Source organism: Haliotis cracherodii, unplaced genomic scaffold (genome assembly GCF_022045235.1).
Source record: "Haliotis cracherodii isolate W230 unplaced genomic scaffold, xgHalCrac1.p SCAF_2, whole genome shotgun sequence".
Classification (NCBI taxonomy): Eukaryota; Metazoa; Mollusca; class Gastropoda; order Lepetellida; family Haliotidae; genus Haliotis; species Haliotis cracherodii.
Genome location: NW_027266275.1, coordinates 42,734,062 through 42,755,906, shown reverse-complemented (window position 1 = coordinate 42,755,906; position 21,845 = coordinate 42,734,062). Strand labels below are relative to the sequence as shown.

The following is a 21,845-nucleotide window of genomic DNA, read 5'->3' as shown; positions in this document are numbered from 1 at the left end:
ATTTTAATTTCCAACAGTTATATTTTGAAGGTCTTTCCTGCACCTGATGGCTGCACATCTAACAAAATGACTGCAGTGAAAGTAGTTTGTGATGTTTCTCAGTGGATGCTTTCGTAGGATAGTGCTTCATCTAAATATAGCGACCAATGAAAAATTACATAACTTAGTCTATGTCTCATATTTCGAAGGTGTTCCAAGCCATCGTTACTTTGGCCTGTACTGGCTCTTATATTGAGATATGAGAGACGGGGGCCCAGCTGACAGTTACCCAAAACTAACTCTTCCCCTATGTCACATCATTACATCACAATCTCATAGAAAGTATATACATACAGAACATAGCATGTAACGAATGCAAAGATACAAACAAACCTCGAGCTGCAAACGAAACCAGAAGTGATACTGTGTGGAATACAAGGGGAGAAAGCTCTGTCAAGGGGTAAAGGAAAAGCCACTAGAAAATATGGACAGACTATAACTTTACAAATGCATATACCGTATTCGACGTAATAAGTACCCTGCTCTATTAAGCGTCCACAGCGATATTTGCTAATATGTTGGATAGTGAACAATCCCAATTAGCACCCTTCCAATTGATCAATGTACTCAAGACTTATTCATTTGTGTATAATATGGACTCGTGTGTTATATGCACCCTTAATTACGGGTAATTAAATTCTGGAAAAATATATCTGTCGTGCACAGACTTTTCTTTTGTATCATTTCTTTTGTATCATTTGTATCATTTCAGGCTATCAGCATAAACCACAAAATTTACGATCTTTCAACTCTTTCACCAAAATTATATTCTAATAAGAGACCCCTATTTCTAATCTTGAGAGCGCCCTAGGCGCCTATTATGTCAAATATGATATTGGTTTTTATTCCCCATCACAAAATGAGGCAGGGATTAAAGGAATGGAGCTTGTCTGTACGCTTCTCAAAAGGGCCAAAATTTTCTCAAAAACTATATAAGTCAGACAAATGAAATTTTACACACTGATGTTACTGATCATCATCTCAAATGAGTTCGGGAATTGGTGTTGTCAGAGACCAGGGTGCTTTGGGACACGGGGTGCATTGGGACACCCCCCAAAACTGCTATTTATAGGTGTACAATCACATGATCATTTACACTAAAGGAAGTGACATCCTACACCGTAGCACTTTTTGAGCAGGGATGGAAGCAGCACCTGTTGACAGAAGTTTGGTAATTTTTGCACCCCTGCCTGGGGTGCATTGGGATGAAAATAATATATTTTTAAAATCATTGTGTCCGAGTTAATTTCATGTTTGTGAAATAAATTTTTTGGACAGTGATTCATTATTAAAGTGTTGATTAGGAGATGTGTCTATTTCTTTATGAATCCATTTCAAGTGGGATATGGACTGGATAATACACATTTTGTCCCAATGCATTCCAGTCTCCCCAACTGAATGAAATGGGGACAAGTTTTCTTAGAAACTATTGAAGTTACATGAATGAAAATTTGCATTTTTATTTCAGCGATACCTGTCAAGACTGAGTTCAATATTTTTTACAGTGTTACGGCCCTTTATCCATGTTATTATACTTAGTGCATAGATCTATATATAGTGTGTGCAATGGAGACCAGTTTTCTCAGAGACTACTTAAGTTAGCTTATCTAAGAGATATTTATCAAGACTGAGTTATTTTTCCAGATAAGGGGCCTTTTGTGTGTAATTAATTTCACATTTAATTACCTTTTCTGATGACATAACTTAAAGTGTCTATCGCTTCTTAAGGCTTTGTAGTTTATGATCACAAGTATATTCTAATGTGCCCCATGGTTTATTATTATTATTATTATTATTATTATTATCCCAGTAATGGAATGGTGTTTCTGAAACCTCACATACCGTAACTCTATGAGATTTAACAATTTACGTCGCAAACGATTTGCCAATTACATACTCTCATCTGTTGCTTGGGTTGATTTGAAATTTGATATGCAGTTGAGTATGTGGTATGCAACAAAATGGAAAAGTTTCACCTTACATCCTCCGATGTCGATTCAGTAAATGTTTGCCAGTCTTAAAATACCCGGGCAAACCACGTTGTAGACAGACAGTAACGTGACCGATCACGTGATATCTGTCAAATTCTCAACATGGCGGCAGGGGCACTGATTGTTGCGGTGGTGGGGATCATATTGGTAACAATATGGTTTTTTCAATCGTCACGCAACAAGAAACTAGTAAACAAACTTCCCGGTCCCCCTGCACTACCCTTAATCGGAAATGCTCACCAGCTATCGCCATCGGGAGCAGGTAAGAGGCCCCGATTTCAGGGAAACTATGTGTACGTTTTAGGTCAAGATCTACTTATATGAATAGGGCCAGAGCCTAATAAGTTGCGTTCATTGTATCGTAGGTATTCCGATCAAGACGGCACGGTTAGTGATCTTTATCTTGTGGTGTCAGATTTGTTCTCGACAGTGAAATGTTCAGAATGCATATCTTTATGCAGTATGATGTAGTGTACTGAAATGTAATTAAAACTGTACAGTAAAGAAATGATGTATTTGTAAAAGCCTTCTTAGTGTTCATAATAAATATCTTGCATGAGAACTATTGCATCTAATACATAATATATATTGAGCCGCATACTCAAACTTTCTCTGATCCGTAAACATATGTGACTTTCTTGTACAAAAACAACATACACCAAACATATACTTTAATGGGCAGGTTTTAATTCAAACCTTTGAAATATTTGAATATATGTGACAATGAACCATAATTCTTCTTCAGTGTGTAAGGTTTTGACAAATGACATGATAATGTACTGAGGTATATGGCTAAATGTGTGAAAAGGGTTGATCTTTCAACTTTCTTTCAAAGACTTGCTAATGTTCAAATATTTGAAGAAAATCTTCCTGAAATCCCTAGACACAGCCTTATGGTACCCGTTATGGTAAATGTTGTAAGTGACCTGACCAATGTTCATTATGTTGCTGAACAAACAGGATATCTTTGCTATGATGTAGTACGCACATTAATCTTTAGACCCCTGTAGTTGCTGTGGAATTCTGCCAGACTTTTCAGACTCATTTCTTGTCTTTGATCCTGAGATTTAAGATATGAGTTCACAATAATATGCTTCAGAGATAAATACAGTACAGGTGACATTCTTTTCATCATGTTCATGCTGCAGTATTGATTGGCAACATACCAAATAACATTACAGCAGATGTCGAGTATTGTTTTTATCACTTGAGTCAGAAAGTAGGACATGTTTCTTATCTAGTTTGATAACACACACACACACACACATGAACCTTGCCCAGCACGTAGGCGTTGTGTTCCAATAGACCAATGATATCATTGAGTAGTATAGATGATTTGGGTACGGCCGCAACCCACCCCGGACCAGGCCTCGACCCTGCCAGTGCTTCTATTGGGGTCTTAAGTTTATGTGAATTATGTGATGATGATCCTTTGATCGTCATGCATCAAGATGCCATCCTATATCGAGGAAACAATTTATTCTTGATCTCCCACCAGTTCTCTGGTTTTGGCATGGAATGCTAAGCATGCTTGTTGTCTCCCCTGTTCTATGAACTTTGTTTTCTTATTTTCACTACTGCCTCTGGTCTTGACAACACTAAACAAAACTCCTCCTCAGATATCTTGCAATCAGCTAGTGCTGTTGAAATATGATCTTCAATGCTATTTAACTTTGCTTCAGCCAATTAACACACGAATACTATCATGTTTTAATGATTTCTTTTGCAACTTACGAGAGAAAAAATTAAGAGCTATTCCTGCCAGTCCAAAGATTCCAGCCGCTACTTCCACACCAAGTATGAGAGGCGCAGCGATTATTGTTATAAACCAAGACCAGCCGCACCAAGCCCCATGCTAGCTGTTGTATGTGCAGTGTCAACTCTGTCAAAAGCTTTCACAACTCAGTGATACTTTTTATATAATCCAATTCGAGAATCATGCTATTTCTTCCAGTTGATGTTTCATTTCACTTATTTGATGTAATCAAGGGGGCATGGGTGGCCCAGTCATCAAAGCCTATGCGATTCGCTGTGCGGAGTTGCATCCCTTGGGCACGCCAGAAACCTATGATTATTACCCATATGGGCTCAAATATGCAGTGTAATAACTTTTTGATATTTGCACAGTGTGCAATTAGTGATTCTCGAAACTGATTGGTCAGTGGAACAAAGCTCATTTTTCCTGTTGACAACGGAACTATTTTTTCTCTCATCCCATTCATTCACAAATCCACTCCTATCCCTTCAGATGTTTTACGTGCTACAATCTCACTGATTCGAGATTTTTAAGACAAGACACATAGTTTCATATCAACAACATGATTTCACATTATCAATTTTTTCATTTATTTCTCATGATTTTCATTTTACTGTAAAAACCAAAACTACGTCCCCGTTTGTAAACAAACATGGCTGGCCATTTGAGACCTGACTGTCATGAAGAGTTATTCGTATAATTCAACCTCTGAACACATTTAATGTCTTTGTTGTCAAAACTGCATATGGCCAGATTGAAATTCCAAGATTCAGATTGTGATGTTGCCAGAAACTGTTTCTAGGGCGCCAAGATCATCACCATAAAGTCCTTTGCGTCTGTGTTAGAGGGCTTGCTGTTTGATGAATTTTTCGACCACCCGAATCCAAAAACTGGACTTTGTGTAGACAGTTTTTCCTTTGTGAACGATGATGACATCGATAACTGCCAATGAAAATGAAAACACAATGAAAAAGACAAAACTTAACAAGTTGACATGAACTTTGTTCACAAATGTATACAGGTAAGAAAAACACAAAAAATATGACTACTCACACTTTCAACGATGGTATGAGAATGAAAACAAATTCTTTTTGCAACAACATTTAGACTTTCCGAAAGACATCATAATGATACACTATTTCGTACAATTTTGTAACGTTGGGTGAAGAAATAAGAACATGACACTTTTTTATACAATTTATACGTTTTTTGTAACCGCGACGTCTGCAAAGTACGGCGCTAAGCGGTATGCAGGCTGACTGACGTCCAGGGACCATATGACTATGAGGGTTAATGACACAGGAAAGGTGCAACTAAACATTATTATTTGCAAATTTATCATTTCATCAGACAGTTCAGTATTCGAACTGTCTACTTTGAAGGAGATCAAGGGTAGCATAGAGTGTTACCTTAGTGACATGATTACCAGCATCTGGTTGCGAAATCGATGCATTTTGCTGAATTCGGAGAGGTTTTGAAATCAAAACAAAAATAATGAAAAATACATGGAAAAGAAAACTTACCCCAGCGAGCTGATCCTGTGTCTGATATTGAACTAAATGAACTCCGTGAATGCGGACAGCTTAGCACCAAGTCTCCATGCCAGATACCATGTTTGTCTATCAAGAGGTATTCGACCATAATGAATCACAATATTCACATCGTCATCTGACAGTCCACTCCGCGTTTGACAAGTCCTCCTGAAACCCCACATGCACATGTTTCCCATCAGTGACACTTGTCTCAAATCACACACGATGTTCATTTAACTTGTTGTCCGGATCAAACTGTAACGCCGGTTCTCTTGTCATTCCTGGTTTCGGCTGTCTCATATCTGGGTCATTCATTCCGACACTGTGACAGCAATCGTACTTTTCAAAGGTTAACTTCTTTTCGTAACTTTTCTCTAACGAACAAGACTTCTGTACATTCTGTCTATGTTGTTGTTATAGGTTTGGGCTTTTTTGTCAAATGACACATACAAAAATTGACAGGTTTTCCGTTTTTCCTCGTCTCAATGTGAAATGCATGTATCTGCCGATGCACGACGGGGGCTGTCTGTCAGTGACGAGATCTTGTCAAAACAAGCTTTGATTAAAAACCTGATGAACCTTTTTGGAAACCCGTCTTCTTTATCAATGCTAGATAGTGTATGCTGTGTAAATCGAACAGAAATATAACTGCAATAATGTGATCTTTACAGTTCTTTAACAGAACTATATTTTTTACGCGTAACAACTCGTTAATTGGGTAATGCGGTTGGAATGAGTGGATAGTGTTTTTTCACACGCCGATTGATACAAAACAGCTGATTCTTGATCGGCGACAGTTGATTGTTTTTTTCTTGAAACATGTCTTTAATATGAATATGGGTAATAAATAGAATAACCCACTCGGTACGAGTGAATACGGATAATATGTCACGAGTGAACTTAAAACATTAATTTCACTCGTGACATGTTTTCCGTAATCACTCGTAATCACTCGTACCGAGTGAGTTAATACTCGTGAAATTAATGTTTTAAGTTCCGAGCTTTAGCGAGGAACTTAAAACATTAATTTCACGAGTGACATATTATCCGTTATCACTCGTACCGAGTGGGTTATTCTATTTATTACCCATATTCATATTAAAGACTTAAAACATTAATTTCACTCGTGACATATTTTCCATAATCACTTGTACCTCGTGGGTTATTCTATAACTGTGGGTTCGAATCCTGGTTCACCCCGATTATATTTCTAGGTTTGTCAGCACCAGGTTATTCTTGAATGAGAAAAGCTGAATTGATTATCTGACTGGGTTTATAATACCACAAACCCCCTACGGTTAGAGAACTCAAAGCTCAGGCGAGAAATCGTTATCTGAGAAGTTATTCTCGAATGAGAAAAGTTGAATTGATTTCTTTACTGAATGTTGATAACAACCAACCAGTTATTGATAATCAGCCAGTTATACAAAATGATGAGTTAAGGATTGGAAGATGGATATTAATTCCAACATGCACAGTAATGATGTTTAATGTCATCATATTGAGCAAAATTAATGAGGAGTTAGGTGATTTAAATAGTATAAAATATCAGCTAACAGTTAAAATGTCATTAGGTAAAAATAACACAGATGATGGCATTGAATATACTGAGCCTTATTTCAGGGGCAACCAAGAAGTTATAACTAAATCAAGTTCTATGAGTTCATCATTAGATACATCATTTCAACAGATCCAAGAAACTTTAGAATGATGGACTAATAAAGGTTCAGGTTGAGGTGTGGATAGAATTGATACTTTATATTTAGACATACAAAGTTATATACCTTTGAAAGGTGGATCTTATATAGATTTACCCCCATATTATAAGGAAAAAACAAGCCATAATTAACGTTAAAAATAATGATGATAACTGTTTAAGATGGGCATTAAGATCTGCCTCGTTTCCTGCTGATTCTAAAATTACAAAAAGACCTTCGAGCTATACCCTAAATGATGGACTCGACTTTGAAGGTATAGATATGCCTACACCAATCTAGCAAATTAATAAGGTGGAAAAGCAAATTAATTTAGCTATAAATGTTTTCGGGAACTGTTGTACACAAGTAGTAGTATAGGTAATAGGGGTTCTGCCGCAAACTCCACTGGAGCTGGATTTATATACCTATACTGATACTACAGGTGGCATTTTTTAAGCCAAAATGATTATGCGATTCCACGATAGTCATAAGATTAAGTTAAATTGGCTCTAGCTCACCAATACCTGGGACCAATCATTGCTTTAGATGAGCCTAAATGGTAATAAAAATATTCTTCATTATTTTTATCGATAAAGGGATATTGAACATTTTTATTAAGTTCTTCGTTCATTTTACTAGGAGACCAGACTATATAACTACACTCTTCATGTAAATTGATAAGAAACAATTGATAACCGTATTTGGTTGGTTTGACATCACTGATATAATAAAAACCTTGTGGTAATTCTCTCCATTTAATAGCTTTTTCGATCTCCATTATTATATATATTTATGTAAGCATTTGTCTAAATGTGATCAAACGATAGTAAGCAATCTATTTTTAATCTCCAACCAGTTCTTTGGTTTTGGCACGGAATAATTGACGCACTTGTTGCCTCCCCTGTTCTATGAACTTTTTTTTCTCATTCTCGCTAATACCACTGGTCTTATGAGATTTTGATTGAATCTCCTGCTTCATTTCGTTGTATTTGGTGAGTTCCGACAGCACTAAACGTAACTCATCCTCGGATATCTTACAATCCACCATTGCTGTCGAAATATGATCCTCAATGCTGTTCAACTTTGCTTCGGCGAGTATCCGAATACTATCGTGTTTTAATGCTTTCTTTTGCAACCTACGAGAAATGAATTTTATCGCTATTCCTGCCAGTCCCGAGACTCCAGCCGCTATTTCCATGCCGAGCACGATAGGCACGGCGATTATAGTTGATAGTAAACCGACACCGGCTACACCGAGTCCCATGCCAGTTGTTACAAGCGCGGTGTCAACTCCGACCAGAGCATTCACGGCTCTGCGATACTTTTTATACAATCCAAGTCTCAACTCCCTATCCTTCTCTATTCGATGTTTTATGTCACTTATTTGATGTAATCGAAATCCATCAACAGTTTCCATCTTTTCAATTGCTTCATCGAGCGCTGGATATAAACTCATAGTGTATATTACGAATATATAATAGTCTTTAATTGGTCTTGCTTAAATGTTTTGAGAGTATACATCAACCTTATCAATTGTATATTACACGGCAAGAATATCTTAGAAAGAGAAATTCTACCACTTTTAATAATTTGAACCCCCTCGAGGGTTGCAACGGGTGATGCTCCGACATGAATAATACTGCAACGTTGACGCTCGTGTTTCTTGAGCCATTTGATCGATAGACCTGGTAATATTTCGAAGGCATCTACCGGTACATCTCCGAACAAGACTTCAATAATAAGCGTAGAAATATTAGGTATTGCACTCAAGTTAACTTTAATATCATCGAATTCAGTAACCAAATTTAAACTAACATTTTTTAAGGCTGGACGACCATATAACATATGACCTGGGTTTTCTGGCAGGGGAGTGACTAACACACTTTTTCGTTTTGACGGGATATAGGCCGTGAGTACGATACCACTATTTATTATCTTAGTTAAATTATGTCCCTTACCCATCATCACATAAGGTGGGGTAATGAAGATATTCAATAGCCACTCGATGTTTGCTTCGACCATAGTCCATTTATTCTCACCGTTGCGAGTAATATTGTACGAAGTGTTTTTAAGGAGTCTACTAACGTCGACATCGCTTAAATCTTCTAGATTACCCGTGAATGTGACTTCTTTCCGCTTGTATACATTATTGTGTAAGTGTAAAGCGTATAACTTACCATTGGTACCGGGTTTACCGAATCCTTCTGTGTCTCTGAGATCGGAAAGCGCAATTGTGTTCCAATGGAGTGTTCCAGGGCCTGATGCATCAACCATTATTTATAATATGGAGTGTTACACTTAAGTATCCTATATGTACATGTTGGTGTTTTACATCTAATACAGAAATTTTGAGGTCTGAAATAATACCCCGCTTTAATTTTTTATATTGTAATGTTGAGAAAGATTCCGTTCTGCCACTGTTGTATTTTTCATTTTTCACTGGAATAGATCTGAGCAGAGTTGAAGGACTTTCTAGTTGAATATTATCCGTCGTGCTTATTTGATCAAGATGGATGCACAACTCTTTATAGGGAACTAAATCGGGTAATGTATCTCCATGTATTGTTATGTTGGGTTTTATAGGTTCGTCGTCGAGTGTAAATCCAAGTTTAGGTACTAAGTTAACGGAAATAATTACACTTTTTTCTCCAGTGTTTAAATTCATCATCCACATTGACTCATTTTGTGTGAGACTAGCTCCATTAGGCTTAAAAATTTCATCATTGAGTGAGCATACGCTGTAATACCCATCAGGTATAATAATGGATTTGTCAATAATATATCTTTCATTTATTATTAATATCAAATTATTTTCTTTCGTAGCATTTATATTGGTCCACAGCGGGTAATACGTTACATTGCATAGAGCGACTTCGAGTTGTCCATCCGAGTTATCGATATTACGAAGCAGTTGAATAGACTGACCATTTGTTATTCCCGGGAGTGTAACATACATATTAAATATACAATGATACTATATCATAACTTAAATATGGAATCAACCATTATTTATAATATGGAGTGTTACACTTAAGTATCCTATATGTACAGGTTGGTGTTTTACATCTAATACAGAAATTTTAAGGTCTGAAATAATACCACGCTTTAATTTTTATATTGTAATGATGAGAAAGATTCCGTTCTGCCACTGTTGTATTTTTCATTTTTCACTGGAATAGATCTGAGCAGAGTTGAAGGACTTTCTAGTTGAATATTATCCGTCCTACTGATTCGATCAAGATGGATGCACAACTCTTTATAGGGAACTAAATCGGGCAATGTATCTCCATGTATTGTTATGTTGAGTTCTATATGTTCGGGGAGTGGTGTAATTCCAAGTGTAATTGCTAAGGCACCGTTAAGAAATTTTTTTCTCCAGTTTCTATTTTCACTGTCCCATTCGACTCATTTTGTGTGAGACTAGCTCCATTAGGCTTAAAAAATTCATCATTGAGTGAGCATATGCTGTAATACCCATCAGGTATAAAAATTTCGCTAATAATTTCATAGTGTTCACCTAATAAATTTACCCTATTATTACCTCTCACAGCATTTATATTGGTCCACAGCGGGTAATACGTTACATCACAGATAGCTACTTCGAGCTGTCCATCCGAGTTATCGATAGTATGAAGCAGTTCAATAGACTGACCATTTGTTATTCCCGGGAGTGTAACATACATATTAAATATACAATGATACTATATCATAACTTAAATATGAAATCAACCTACATTACTAATCAATCGATTATAGTAACTGCCTCTGATGCTGAATTTTTCGTTAAATTCCCCGATATCTTTAAATATTACAGGGTCACGGCAACTAGCGATAAAATGGTGCACGATTGGTTTCACAATCCGATGCAATTTTGGCAGAATCAGCGATTGCTACGATCAGCCCCCACAAGTTTTGACTAAGCCAAGTGGTGGTCTTAGCTAATATATTCAAGAGCCAGGAAACAACACTCCCTATTATACCGGGAAGTGCGGCCGCGGCTTTCTCAGCGAGCTTTCCCAGTGCTGAACCTAATGCTTTTAAATGCTTTTTTCATCCACCCTTTTATACCATCCGACGTAGGTGGTGTACTACCACCTGTACCACCTGTGCCACCGGTTAAAGAAAGAGTCAAAGTCGATATAATAAATCCCAACGCGGTTAAAATACTGGTAATTGTTATTCCCTGTTCTCTGAACAATGTTTTAATTTTATCGGCCAGTGTAGTATCATCGTTGAGGACTTGATCGATAGTTTCTCGAATTCGACTGATTTGTGAACGAAGTGCCTTTCTATTACTGGAAGCCGCTTCGATGCGGGCCGATCTTTCGTCTTCTAAGTTATGCAATCTTTCCGCTACGCGGTGTCTACTGAACTCATTGCCCGTCTGTTCAAGTTTTGTTTTCTCATAAGCTATATGCTTGTCGATTTCGGATGTCTTGGCTGTATTATTCATGAGTTCTCCCCGCATTGTTCGCATTGCCTTGTCAAGACCTCGTAATTCCCTAATACTAAACTCCGAGGATGGTGCACTGACCGTGGAATTATCGTAATAGGTATGTAAGATTTCTCCGAGTCCGTCAGAGGCCACCATCGAGGAAGCTTCCAAATTATCTGTGTTGTTACCGAGTTCTTCCCGCACAGTCCTAAGAACCTTAGTAGTCTTTGCGGAAAGTCGTGAGTAGTCCACAAAACCTAATTTATCACGAACAGTGCTGATACCGTGTTTAACGGCTATCGTAGACAAGGCTAGGGGCTTACGAGTACGAGAATGCATACAGATCAATATCTGGAGCGCGACGCAGTCGCAATATTCCTTTACTATCTATCTCAAACTTTGAATAGTCACGACCAATAGGGGTATCTTTAAAGGTATCGTAATAATCATCAACGGCTGGTTTCAAAAGTTCATCATTTACGGTTTGGTTCAAAAGTTCATCGTTAAGATTCATAAAGCTGGTTTCATCAGTATCTTCGATTGGATTCTGGTTATCAAAGTCATCAAAGGTATCTAGATCAAAATCAGTCATTTTTATATTAAACATAGGGTACATGTTTTCAATATTACAATGTCTTCGCAATACGGACGCAAGTTAAACCCACAACGTAGACTTCGAGATCCATTAGGAGTCAAAGCAATTCGTCAGTCTGTAACTATAACTAATAACCCTAGTACCATCGATCAGAATCAAACGCTTCAGGTTCGCTTTCCTAATCTTAGCGCACACTATGTGTTAGTTCCCGGAACTGTCCGACCAGCATTTACGATTAGTTTGACTTTTACCGACGTTAACAGGGAGCCCGTTCAGAACATAAGACGTGCTATCGTTAAGAAAATCGCGATTAAAATTAGCGGTAATGAGGTTTTGAGTATCGACGATAGCGATGTATACTATTGTTACATGGATCTCTGGAGAACGGATAAAGAGCGGGAAAACTTACAGTACCAAGGTATTTGTAATAAGAACACATTGAGACTGCGAGTGGGCGCTGAAAATGGTGATGATACCTTCATAAAAGATAAGGCCGTTGCAGATGCATTAGGTAACCGATTCTATGTTCCCCTAGACTTTGAATTACTAGATTCCCACATGCCCTTTTATCAAGCATCCCTAGGCGATAGGTGAGAATACGAACTCACTTTTAATGACTACAGTAGAGTAATCAGATCTGGTGAAGATGCTAGCTATTCCAATGACAATATCTCGCTCGAGTACGATATGATAACGGATCCCGAATTAGCCAGACAAATTTGTAACCATTATACCGGAAGTTTAGCCATTTTGTACGATCGCGTGCTGAGACACCGAAAGATCACAAGGGACCAGAAAGATACGATGTGGAATATCAATCTAAACGTCCTCAAGAGGTCGTTGAAGGGTATTTTAATGTTGTTCGAGGACCCCTCCGATGCGTTTAAAAGAAATACCGAGAAGTTCTACAATCCCAAGATTACAAAAGTAGAATTGACTATTGAGGGCATTCCTAATATGGCCAAGGAATGCTAGCGTATCACCAGTGGGACGAGATTAAAAAACGTCCTTCTATAAAACGCTCCCCGGAAGTTATCGCAGTCGTGAAAGATCTGTCTCTTGGGAGTGTATCGATGGGTGAATACCTCTCCACGAAGTACGCGCTATTGCTCGACATGCGAACCACGGACGATGACCAACTACACGGCAGTGGGAGGAGAATAGAAAAGGGTAGCGAGGGTGTCACCATACAGATAACGAAGCTCCAGGAATCAGCTGGTAAATTAAACATATATTTGTACGTGATTATGGATGCGCAACTTAATATACAGAATGGGAGATTCGTGCAAGCAATCTATTAATAATCTTTTACCTAAAGATCCGCACTGCGCTATCATATGCGGGCAAACGGGCTGTGGAAAAAAAGCTTTTATTCTAGATATTTTAGAAAGTCATTATCGGGACGTTTTCGATCATATTATTATTCTGTGCCCGACTATAAGCGTTAATAAAACATACTTATCGTGAGATTGGGTAATGAATGACGACGGGGTACACAGAGTCGATCTGGGCGATCGTTTACAAGACTGTTTACGAGTATGTCACGAAAAATACAAAGGAGAATCAACCCTTTTCATAAAAACGACTGCAGCGCTAGTAAAGAATTAACAAAAAAGAAAGATATGCTTTCGTATTTAGCATTCTCCGGACGGCATACTCAACATAGCGTTTGGGTACTTACTCAAAAATACAACTCTGTCCTGAAAGATCTCAGAGAGCAGACCAAATGGGTAGCACTCTTTCATTGCAAAGATCGAGATTCATTCGAGGAATGTTTACGCGAAAATGATGTTATTTATACCAAGCCCGAACGAGATAAAGTCAGAAAACTGTTAGCGGCAACGAAGCACTGTAAACTCGTATTAAAAACCGATCAACCAGCTGCTTATGCAATTGCTTAGCAAAATGTAGCAAAAATATGGCAAAAATATCGCAAAATGTAGCAAAATTGAACATTAGCGTTTATATGACATAATGTTGCTCGAAATCATCATTCTTTCGCTACAGTTCATTATTACGGGATGTATTGGATATGTCATATTATATTATATTAGACTTTAATATCTCCTTAGGTATTACATTATGGAATGCGATGAACTCATCGAACAAATGCTCAAAGAATCTGAGCCTGATCAAAATGTAGATAAATCTTTAGATAAACATAAAGAAAGACTCGCGGCTTTGGTAGCCGGTGGAAAATGTTCCCAATATTTAGGAGAAAATTATACCATCGAAAAAATTGATAACATGACCGACGAAGAAATTAAAAAACTGTACGCGCGTTACAAGTCTAGACTGGGAGCTACCATGACTAAAACGATAGGGTCGGCTATGTTACAACTATACACAGTCGTAGCTAGTACGTTTCTTCCTATCCCGGCAGAACATTGCATGTATTTATGCGAATCTCTCGAGAAAGACCCATTCATCGAACACGCTATAAGCTCAGTGAGCTGTGAGTTTTATCATAGATACGGAATGTTCTTAGCTCCGTTCACCACAGCTTTAATAACGGCTAGGTATTGTCAATTTAAACATACGTGCCCACTTAATAATATAAAGAACGAAGTTCAAATAAATAATGGAGACTCAACAAATTGTGAACGAAACTGCACAACAGATTGCGGAAACGCAACAACATATGAACGAGGAACAACTAGTGAATGAGGAACCACCACAAACACAAAAACAACTCAGAGTCACTAAGAACCCCCCAAAAATAGCTGCAGGAAGGAAGGGAGGACTGGCGCGCAAAGCGAAATGAATAAATAATTCAAATATTAATCCGATTAAAACATGGGCACTAGTAGGAGTTGCTGGTATAGCGGCTGTATGGTTCTTTTATTAGACCGAAAACGTCACCCCCGATCATGCAACAACAAGTTCAATTAGAGGTTAGCCCCCATATAATGCTATAAGAAGCATGACTACTCCAGCTACAGACGGTAAAATGTTGGTAAACGCAACGTATCATTCAGCGGTGGTCACCGGCTTGGCCATTGGCTATGCTCGTATGGCTAAAATGATTACTAAAGTCACATCTCCCAAGCTAGATTTTAATAGTTATGATATTAGTATGTCTGTTCTTCATATTGGATTATCTATGGCAACGAAGGATATGCTCATCAAACAAGGGCTTATCCCGGAAGACATAATGAAGTAATTAAACATTTGAATATATTATATTCATATAAACATTTGAATATTTTATATCATTAAACATATGGCAACAATTGCGATGATGGTCGGTGGAGCTATTGTTAATGCTCTAGTTTTGTCGGGGAGTAATTATTTATTTTCTAGTATGAGGGAATCAAACGCTAAAGAAGTTGAAGAGGAGCGTAAACGACATAACGAAGCAATGGAACAACTCCAAGCAGCCCAGTCATAATATACGCAGCAGAGAATGAAGAGATTAGACTTTATTCATGAAAAACTGCTTAAGGAAGGACATTCAATTCAAACGATTAAGGATGTCGAATCTGCCATGCACGAATACTTCCTCGTTTATGGGAAAAAACTCGACCCAATACCGAGACCAACAATGAGTCAGTTTTATACACCGTCAGAGACTCAGAATGACCGCGAGTTCACATTTGTGATTATGGGATTGACTGCTGTATTGATTTTCAGCTATATGACTACTCATAAATAACCACAGCTGTGGCTATGCATAAACCATGACCTATAAATAGCGTTGGCTGACTGCCTCACCAGTGTAGATGTGATTTGCATTTAGACAAATGATATGATAGATGTATAAACCATGAATAATTGCAAATTTACACTCATGGGTAAGAAGACTCTATGTAACCGACGCTGTGTTGATGTTTACTGCGGCGTACACAATTATTACATCAGGCGCAGAAACATAAACTATACGTGTTCTGTTTGCGGGATAGGGGTCAAAGGTCGTTATTGTTTATGTAAGGAACACGGTGCTGATAGGGTCAGGAACCAGATTATTTATGCTAGGAAGAGAGATTACATCAATGAGAGGAATAGGTTGGGGAGAATACGTATTTAAATATATGAAAAACAACCAAATAGACATTTATCTCATTTTGCATATACCATTCAACCACAATGGTTTTTGTCAGAGAGTTGAAGGCTATGGCAAAGCAACGTGGTCTACATGGATATTCTCGAATGAGAAAAGCTGAATTGATTACCTTACTAGGTTTGGAATACAACAAACCCCAGACTGTTAGAGAACTCAAAGCTCGAGCGAGAAACAGTGGGCTGAGAGGTTATTCTCGAATGAGAAGAGCTGAATTGATCGCTTTACTAGATAATAATGATGATGATGATAATATTCAACAACAACAAGAATTAATATTTGTACCCATATCCGCCGGCGTTGGTAAATATCTAAGAGGTTGGAAGATGGATATTAATTCCAACATGGATGTTAACGATATTAAGCCCATCATATCGAGTAAAATTAACGAGGAATTAGATGATTTACATAGTATAAAATACCAGCTGACGATTAAAATGTTATTGAGTAAAAGTAACGCAGACTATAGCACCGAATAAACCGAACCATATTTCAGCAGCAATCAAGAAGTTATAACCGAATCCGATACTATAAACGCATCATTAGATACATCAATGCAGAGGATACAGGAAACTTTAGAACGCTGGACTAATAGAGGTTCGGGTTGGGGTGTGGATAAAATCGATAGTTTATATTTAGATATAGCAAATTATATGCCCTTCAAAGGTGGATCTTATATAGATTTACCCCCGTATTATAAGAGTGAGTGAGTGAGTTGGGTTTAACGCCGCTTTTAACAGTATTCAAGTTATATCGCGGCGTCCGTATTATAAGAAGAAAAAAGCCATAATTAACGTAAAAAATAAATCCGATGACTGTTTAAGAATGATGATAAGATGTGCATTGTTCCCCGTAGATTCTAAAATTGCAAATAGACCTTCTAGCTATCCCCAAAACGATGGACTCAACTTCGATGGTATAGACGAACCTACACCAATATCACAAATTGATAATGTGGAAAAGCAAAATAATTTAGCTATAAATGTTTTCGGACATTCTAAAGGAATTGTTGTACACAGGATAAGCTCCGCTCCGGAACATATTCCCAGAATCAATTCATTTCTGATCGAAAAAGATGGAAAATATCATTATACGTGGATAAAGAGTTTAAACAGGCTATTATACGATCAAACTAAATATAAGGGAAAGAAATATTTCTGCGAAAGATGCCTACATCAGGGAAAAATTATCGTGTAAGAAACCTATGTGTATGACGAGGGATGATTGGAGGGTTCATAAGAAGTCAACGAGTTGTCACGTTTGTAATAAACCCCTGGATGGGGATTCCGTAAGAGATCATTATCACATCGCAGGTAATTATCGGGGAGACGCGCATAACGAGTGTAACTTGAAACTAAAAATGAATTCTCAAACAATACCCATCCCCGTTGTGTTTCACAACCTTAGGGGATACGATTCACATCTCATTATGCAAAATATCTCAAAGACCGACGGCGGTTTAACGTGCATTCCCAATTATATAGAAAAATACATATCATTCTCGTTGACTAAACCTATACATTATAGGGACAAGGATGGGAAATCTAGAATAAAGCAAAGTAATGGGCTTAGATTCATAGACTCCGAACAGTTTCTGTTATCTTCTCTGGACAATTTAGCTAATGCGAACAATCCCGATGACTTCGCAATAACAAATCAATATACCGATAAGATAACTCGTCATTTGTTGCTGAGAAAAGGTGTATATCCTTATGAATATATGGATGATTGGTCTAGATTCGAAGAAACTAAATTACCACCCCTCGAATCATTCTATAGTAACTTAACAGAATCTAAAATAACAGATGCCGATTATGAACACGCTCTGACGGTGGGGGATAAATTAGGTTGTAAGAATTTAGGCGATTATCACGATCTGTACTTAAAAACCGATGTACTGTTACTCGCCGATATATTCGAGATATTTAGAAAGACATGTTTAAAACAATACGGCTTGGACCCGGCATGGTACTATTCCAGTCCCGGACTATTATGGGATGCATTGTTGAAGAAGACCGGCGTAGAACTAAAACTACTCACAGATTACGATATGCACTTGTTTATTGAGAAAGGATTAAGAGGTGGTATATCGATGGCAGCGAAAAGGTATTCTAAGGCTAATAATAAATTAGTGGAAGGATACGATCCGAGTAAACCCGACACGCACATATTATATCTCGACGCCAACAATACGTATGGCTATGAGTCAACCTTTACCAACGGGTGGTTTTGAGTGGGTCGATGATATCCATAATATCAATGTTAGTAATATCCATAATAATGATGCGAATAAAGGGTACATACTAGAAGTTGACTTGGAATATCCAAGTTCGTTACATAAAGATCATAACAGTTATCCGCTAGCTCCCGAAAGAGTAATGGTTAATAAAGATTGGATGTCGGAATATCAACGCTCCTTGATGGGTAATAGTAGGTTAGCTAACGTAGAAAAACTCGTACCAAATTTGATGGATAAGACAAAATATATAGTTCATTACAGAAATCTCCAGTTGTATCTATCGTTAGGTATGAAACTTAAGAAAATACACAGAGTTCTAAAGTTTGATCAAAGCCCTTGGATGGAGCCCTATATAAGGTTGAACACAGATTTAAGAAAGATAGCCACCAGCGATTTCGAAAAGAATCTGTATAAGCTCATGAATAACTCGGTATTTGGTAAAACTATGGAGAATCTAATGAAGCGTGTTGATGTTAAATTAGTCAGATCTAATGAGGAAGAAAACCACTTATAGCCAGTCCGGCTTTTAACAGAAGCAAGATATTTGATAACGACTTAGCCGCGTTGCATATGCAGAAAAGTAATATAAAATTCAACAGACCGGTGTACGTCGGTATGAGTATTCTCGACTTGTCAAAACACTTAATGTATGACTTTTATTACAACGAACTTAAGAAGCAATACGGCGATAGATATGAGGTGTTATATACCGACACAGATTCTTTGTTGATGGAAATACAAACCGAGGATGTGTATAAAGATATGGCAGAAAAAATAGATATGTACGACACGAGCGATTACCCAAAAGATAATCCACTGCACAGCGTAGTAAATAAAAAGGTGTTAGGTAAGATGAAGGATGAATGTGCTGGGATTCCTATAGCGGAGTATGTAGGATTAAGACCTAAGATGTATTCTATAAAGAAGTCCGATAATGGAGAGATAAGAAAAGCTAAGGGCGTTAAGAAGTATGTTGTAAAAAAGCATATCAAACACGAACACTATAATGAATCATTATTCAACGGTATAACGTTCAAACACGAGATGAACTCTTTAAGAAGTTACAATCATAGGATATATGGATTAAGAATGAACAAGACATCATTATCCCCCTTAGATACAAAGAGATGGATTGATAATGATGGTGTAACTACCTATGCTTATGGTTATGGTGGTAATACTGTAACGTTGGGAACTATGAACAACTCTTCTCGTACAAATGCCCTACCCGGTCCATCTTGAAGACAATAAAGAATAGGCTCTCCTTCTTTCGTAACCAATCGACTAATGTTATACGTCTTAAGGGATCAGTTGCGCGACGTAGGCCTCCTTCGTTTTTACCGGGCTGGTATAAATATCTTACCCTTACTCTATCCGGAAGTTTTCGTTCTTTGCTTCTCCTCGGTGCTGAAGATTCAGAAGTCACGGATTTCATTTTAATCGCATCGGATGGTTTCTTCCCTATTAATCTCGTTACTTCATTGTTCAGCGCTGATACAACGGCTGATAATCGTGTCACCCATTCGGTTGATCTCAATCGCTCGGATTTCATTTCGATCCCATACTGATAGCCAAACAAACGTTCCGCTAATGTCCTGTTAAATCTTTCAACGATAGCTTGACTGCGGTGGGCCTCTCTTTCACCACGGACGATTTCGACATTGTGCTTTGTTAACAGTTTTGTTATCGATCCCATAAACTCGCAACCGGGATCTACTTGAAATAGCTTAGGCCATTTTAGCGGTCCGCGTTTATATATGCGGCTCAGTGCATTAGCTACTTCTGTTGAATCTTTTGAGGTTAATGGCTCTGCCTCTTTGTATCGACTAGACACATCCACTACTGTTAAAGCGTATTTATACATTTTGCGGTTTACCTTATCGTGGGGAAGAAACAAGAGGTCAGCCTGATGAACTTCATTCGTCGTAAAAATATCAATCTTCTTATTCGGTATATAACGCGGTGCTGGCAAATATATTTGCCACATCGCTTGTTTCTTTAACCAATCCTTGGCCACATCTTTAGATACCTTAGCCACGGTGGGTAATTTTTTTATTGCTCCTACACCTTTCCAATATCCTCATGGGCTATAGTAAATTTTATTCATTATTAATTAATATTGATATTTCTTTTAAAACGACTTTCGTTGAATCACATCATCATTTTTATACTAATAGAAGCAATGATTGGCACCAGGTATTGGTGAGCTAGAGCCAATTTAACTTAATCTCATGACTATCGTTGAATCGCATAGTCATTTACACATAAAAAATGCCACCTGTAGTAGCAGTATAGGTATATAAATCCGGCTCCAGTGGAGTTGCGGCAGAACCCCTATTACCTATACTACTCAAGTTGAGCTCTGCCCCAGGAAATATTCCCAGAATCAATTTATTTCTGGTTGAAAAATAGTAAATACCATTATACATGGAAGAGTTTAAGCAGGCTATTATACGATCAAAACACCCATAAAGAAAAGAAATATTTCTGCGAAAGATGACTGCCTGTATACAGCAGACAAGATCTTTTAGAAGCACATAAAGAAGACCGAAAAGGTGTTGGCAGACTGCTATCAGGATAAAAATATGTTAAAATTTGATTGTGAATCAAAAGCCATTAACCATAAATAATTTACGATGACTTTGATTGAAGCACTTATAAAATGGATAGAACGTGCATTCCTAATCATATGGAAAGATATATATCATTCTCGTTGACTAAAACTATACAATATACGGACAAGGATGGGAAAGTGAGAACAAAACAAAACTTAGATTCATAGATAGCGAACAGTTTCTGTTATCTTCTCTGGACAATTTAGCTAATGCAAACAATCCCGATGACTTTGCTATAACAAATCAATATAATGATCAAATAACTCAGCATTTGTTGCTGAGAAAAGGTGTATATCTTTATGAATATATCAATGATTAGTCTGGTTTTGATGAAACTAACTTACCACCTGTTGAATTATTCTATAGTAACTTAACATAGTCTATAATAACTGATGCTGATTAAAAACATGCTTTTAATGTGTGGAATAAATTAGGCTGTAAGAATTTAGGTGATTATCATGATCTATACTTAAAAACTGATGTACTGTTATTCCCCAATGTATTTGAGATATTTAGAAAGACAATATGGCTTGGATCCAGCATGGAACTATTCCAGTCCCAGACTCTCGTGGGATGCAATGTTGAAGAAGACCGGTGTAGAACTAAAACTACTCTCTGATTATGATATGCACTTGTTAGTTGAGAAAGGATTAAGAGGAAAATATCAATGGAGGGGAAAAAATATTCTAAGGCCAATAATAAATTAGTGGAAGGATATGATTCGAAACCTACTACACACATATAATATCTCAATGCCAACCATTTGCACGGATGGGCTATGAGTCAACCTTTACCCACAGGTGGTTTTCAACGGGTAAACAATAATGATGTGAATAATATTCCTGCAGATTCCGATGAAGGGTACATATTAGAAGTTGGCATAGAA

General features: G+C 37.5%; 1 protein-coding gene across 1 annotated transcript in view; it reads left to right on the top strand.

The window, feature by feature from the left end:
* The first annotated feature begins 2,127 nt into the window (after window positions 1–2,127).
* LOC139468127 (cytochrome P450 4V2-like) overlaps window positions 2,128–21,845 on the top strand; it is a 58,682-nt gene continuing 38,964 nt past the window's right edge. Inside the window, exon 1 of the mRNA XM_071249885.1 lies at window positions 2,128–2,292. Coding sequence (XP_071105986.1) covers window positions 2,133–2,292 — 160 coding nt within the window. The 5' untranslated portion in view covers window positions 2,128–2,132. The remainder of the gene's footprint in view (window positions 2,293–21,845) is intronic.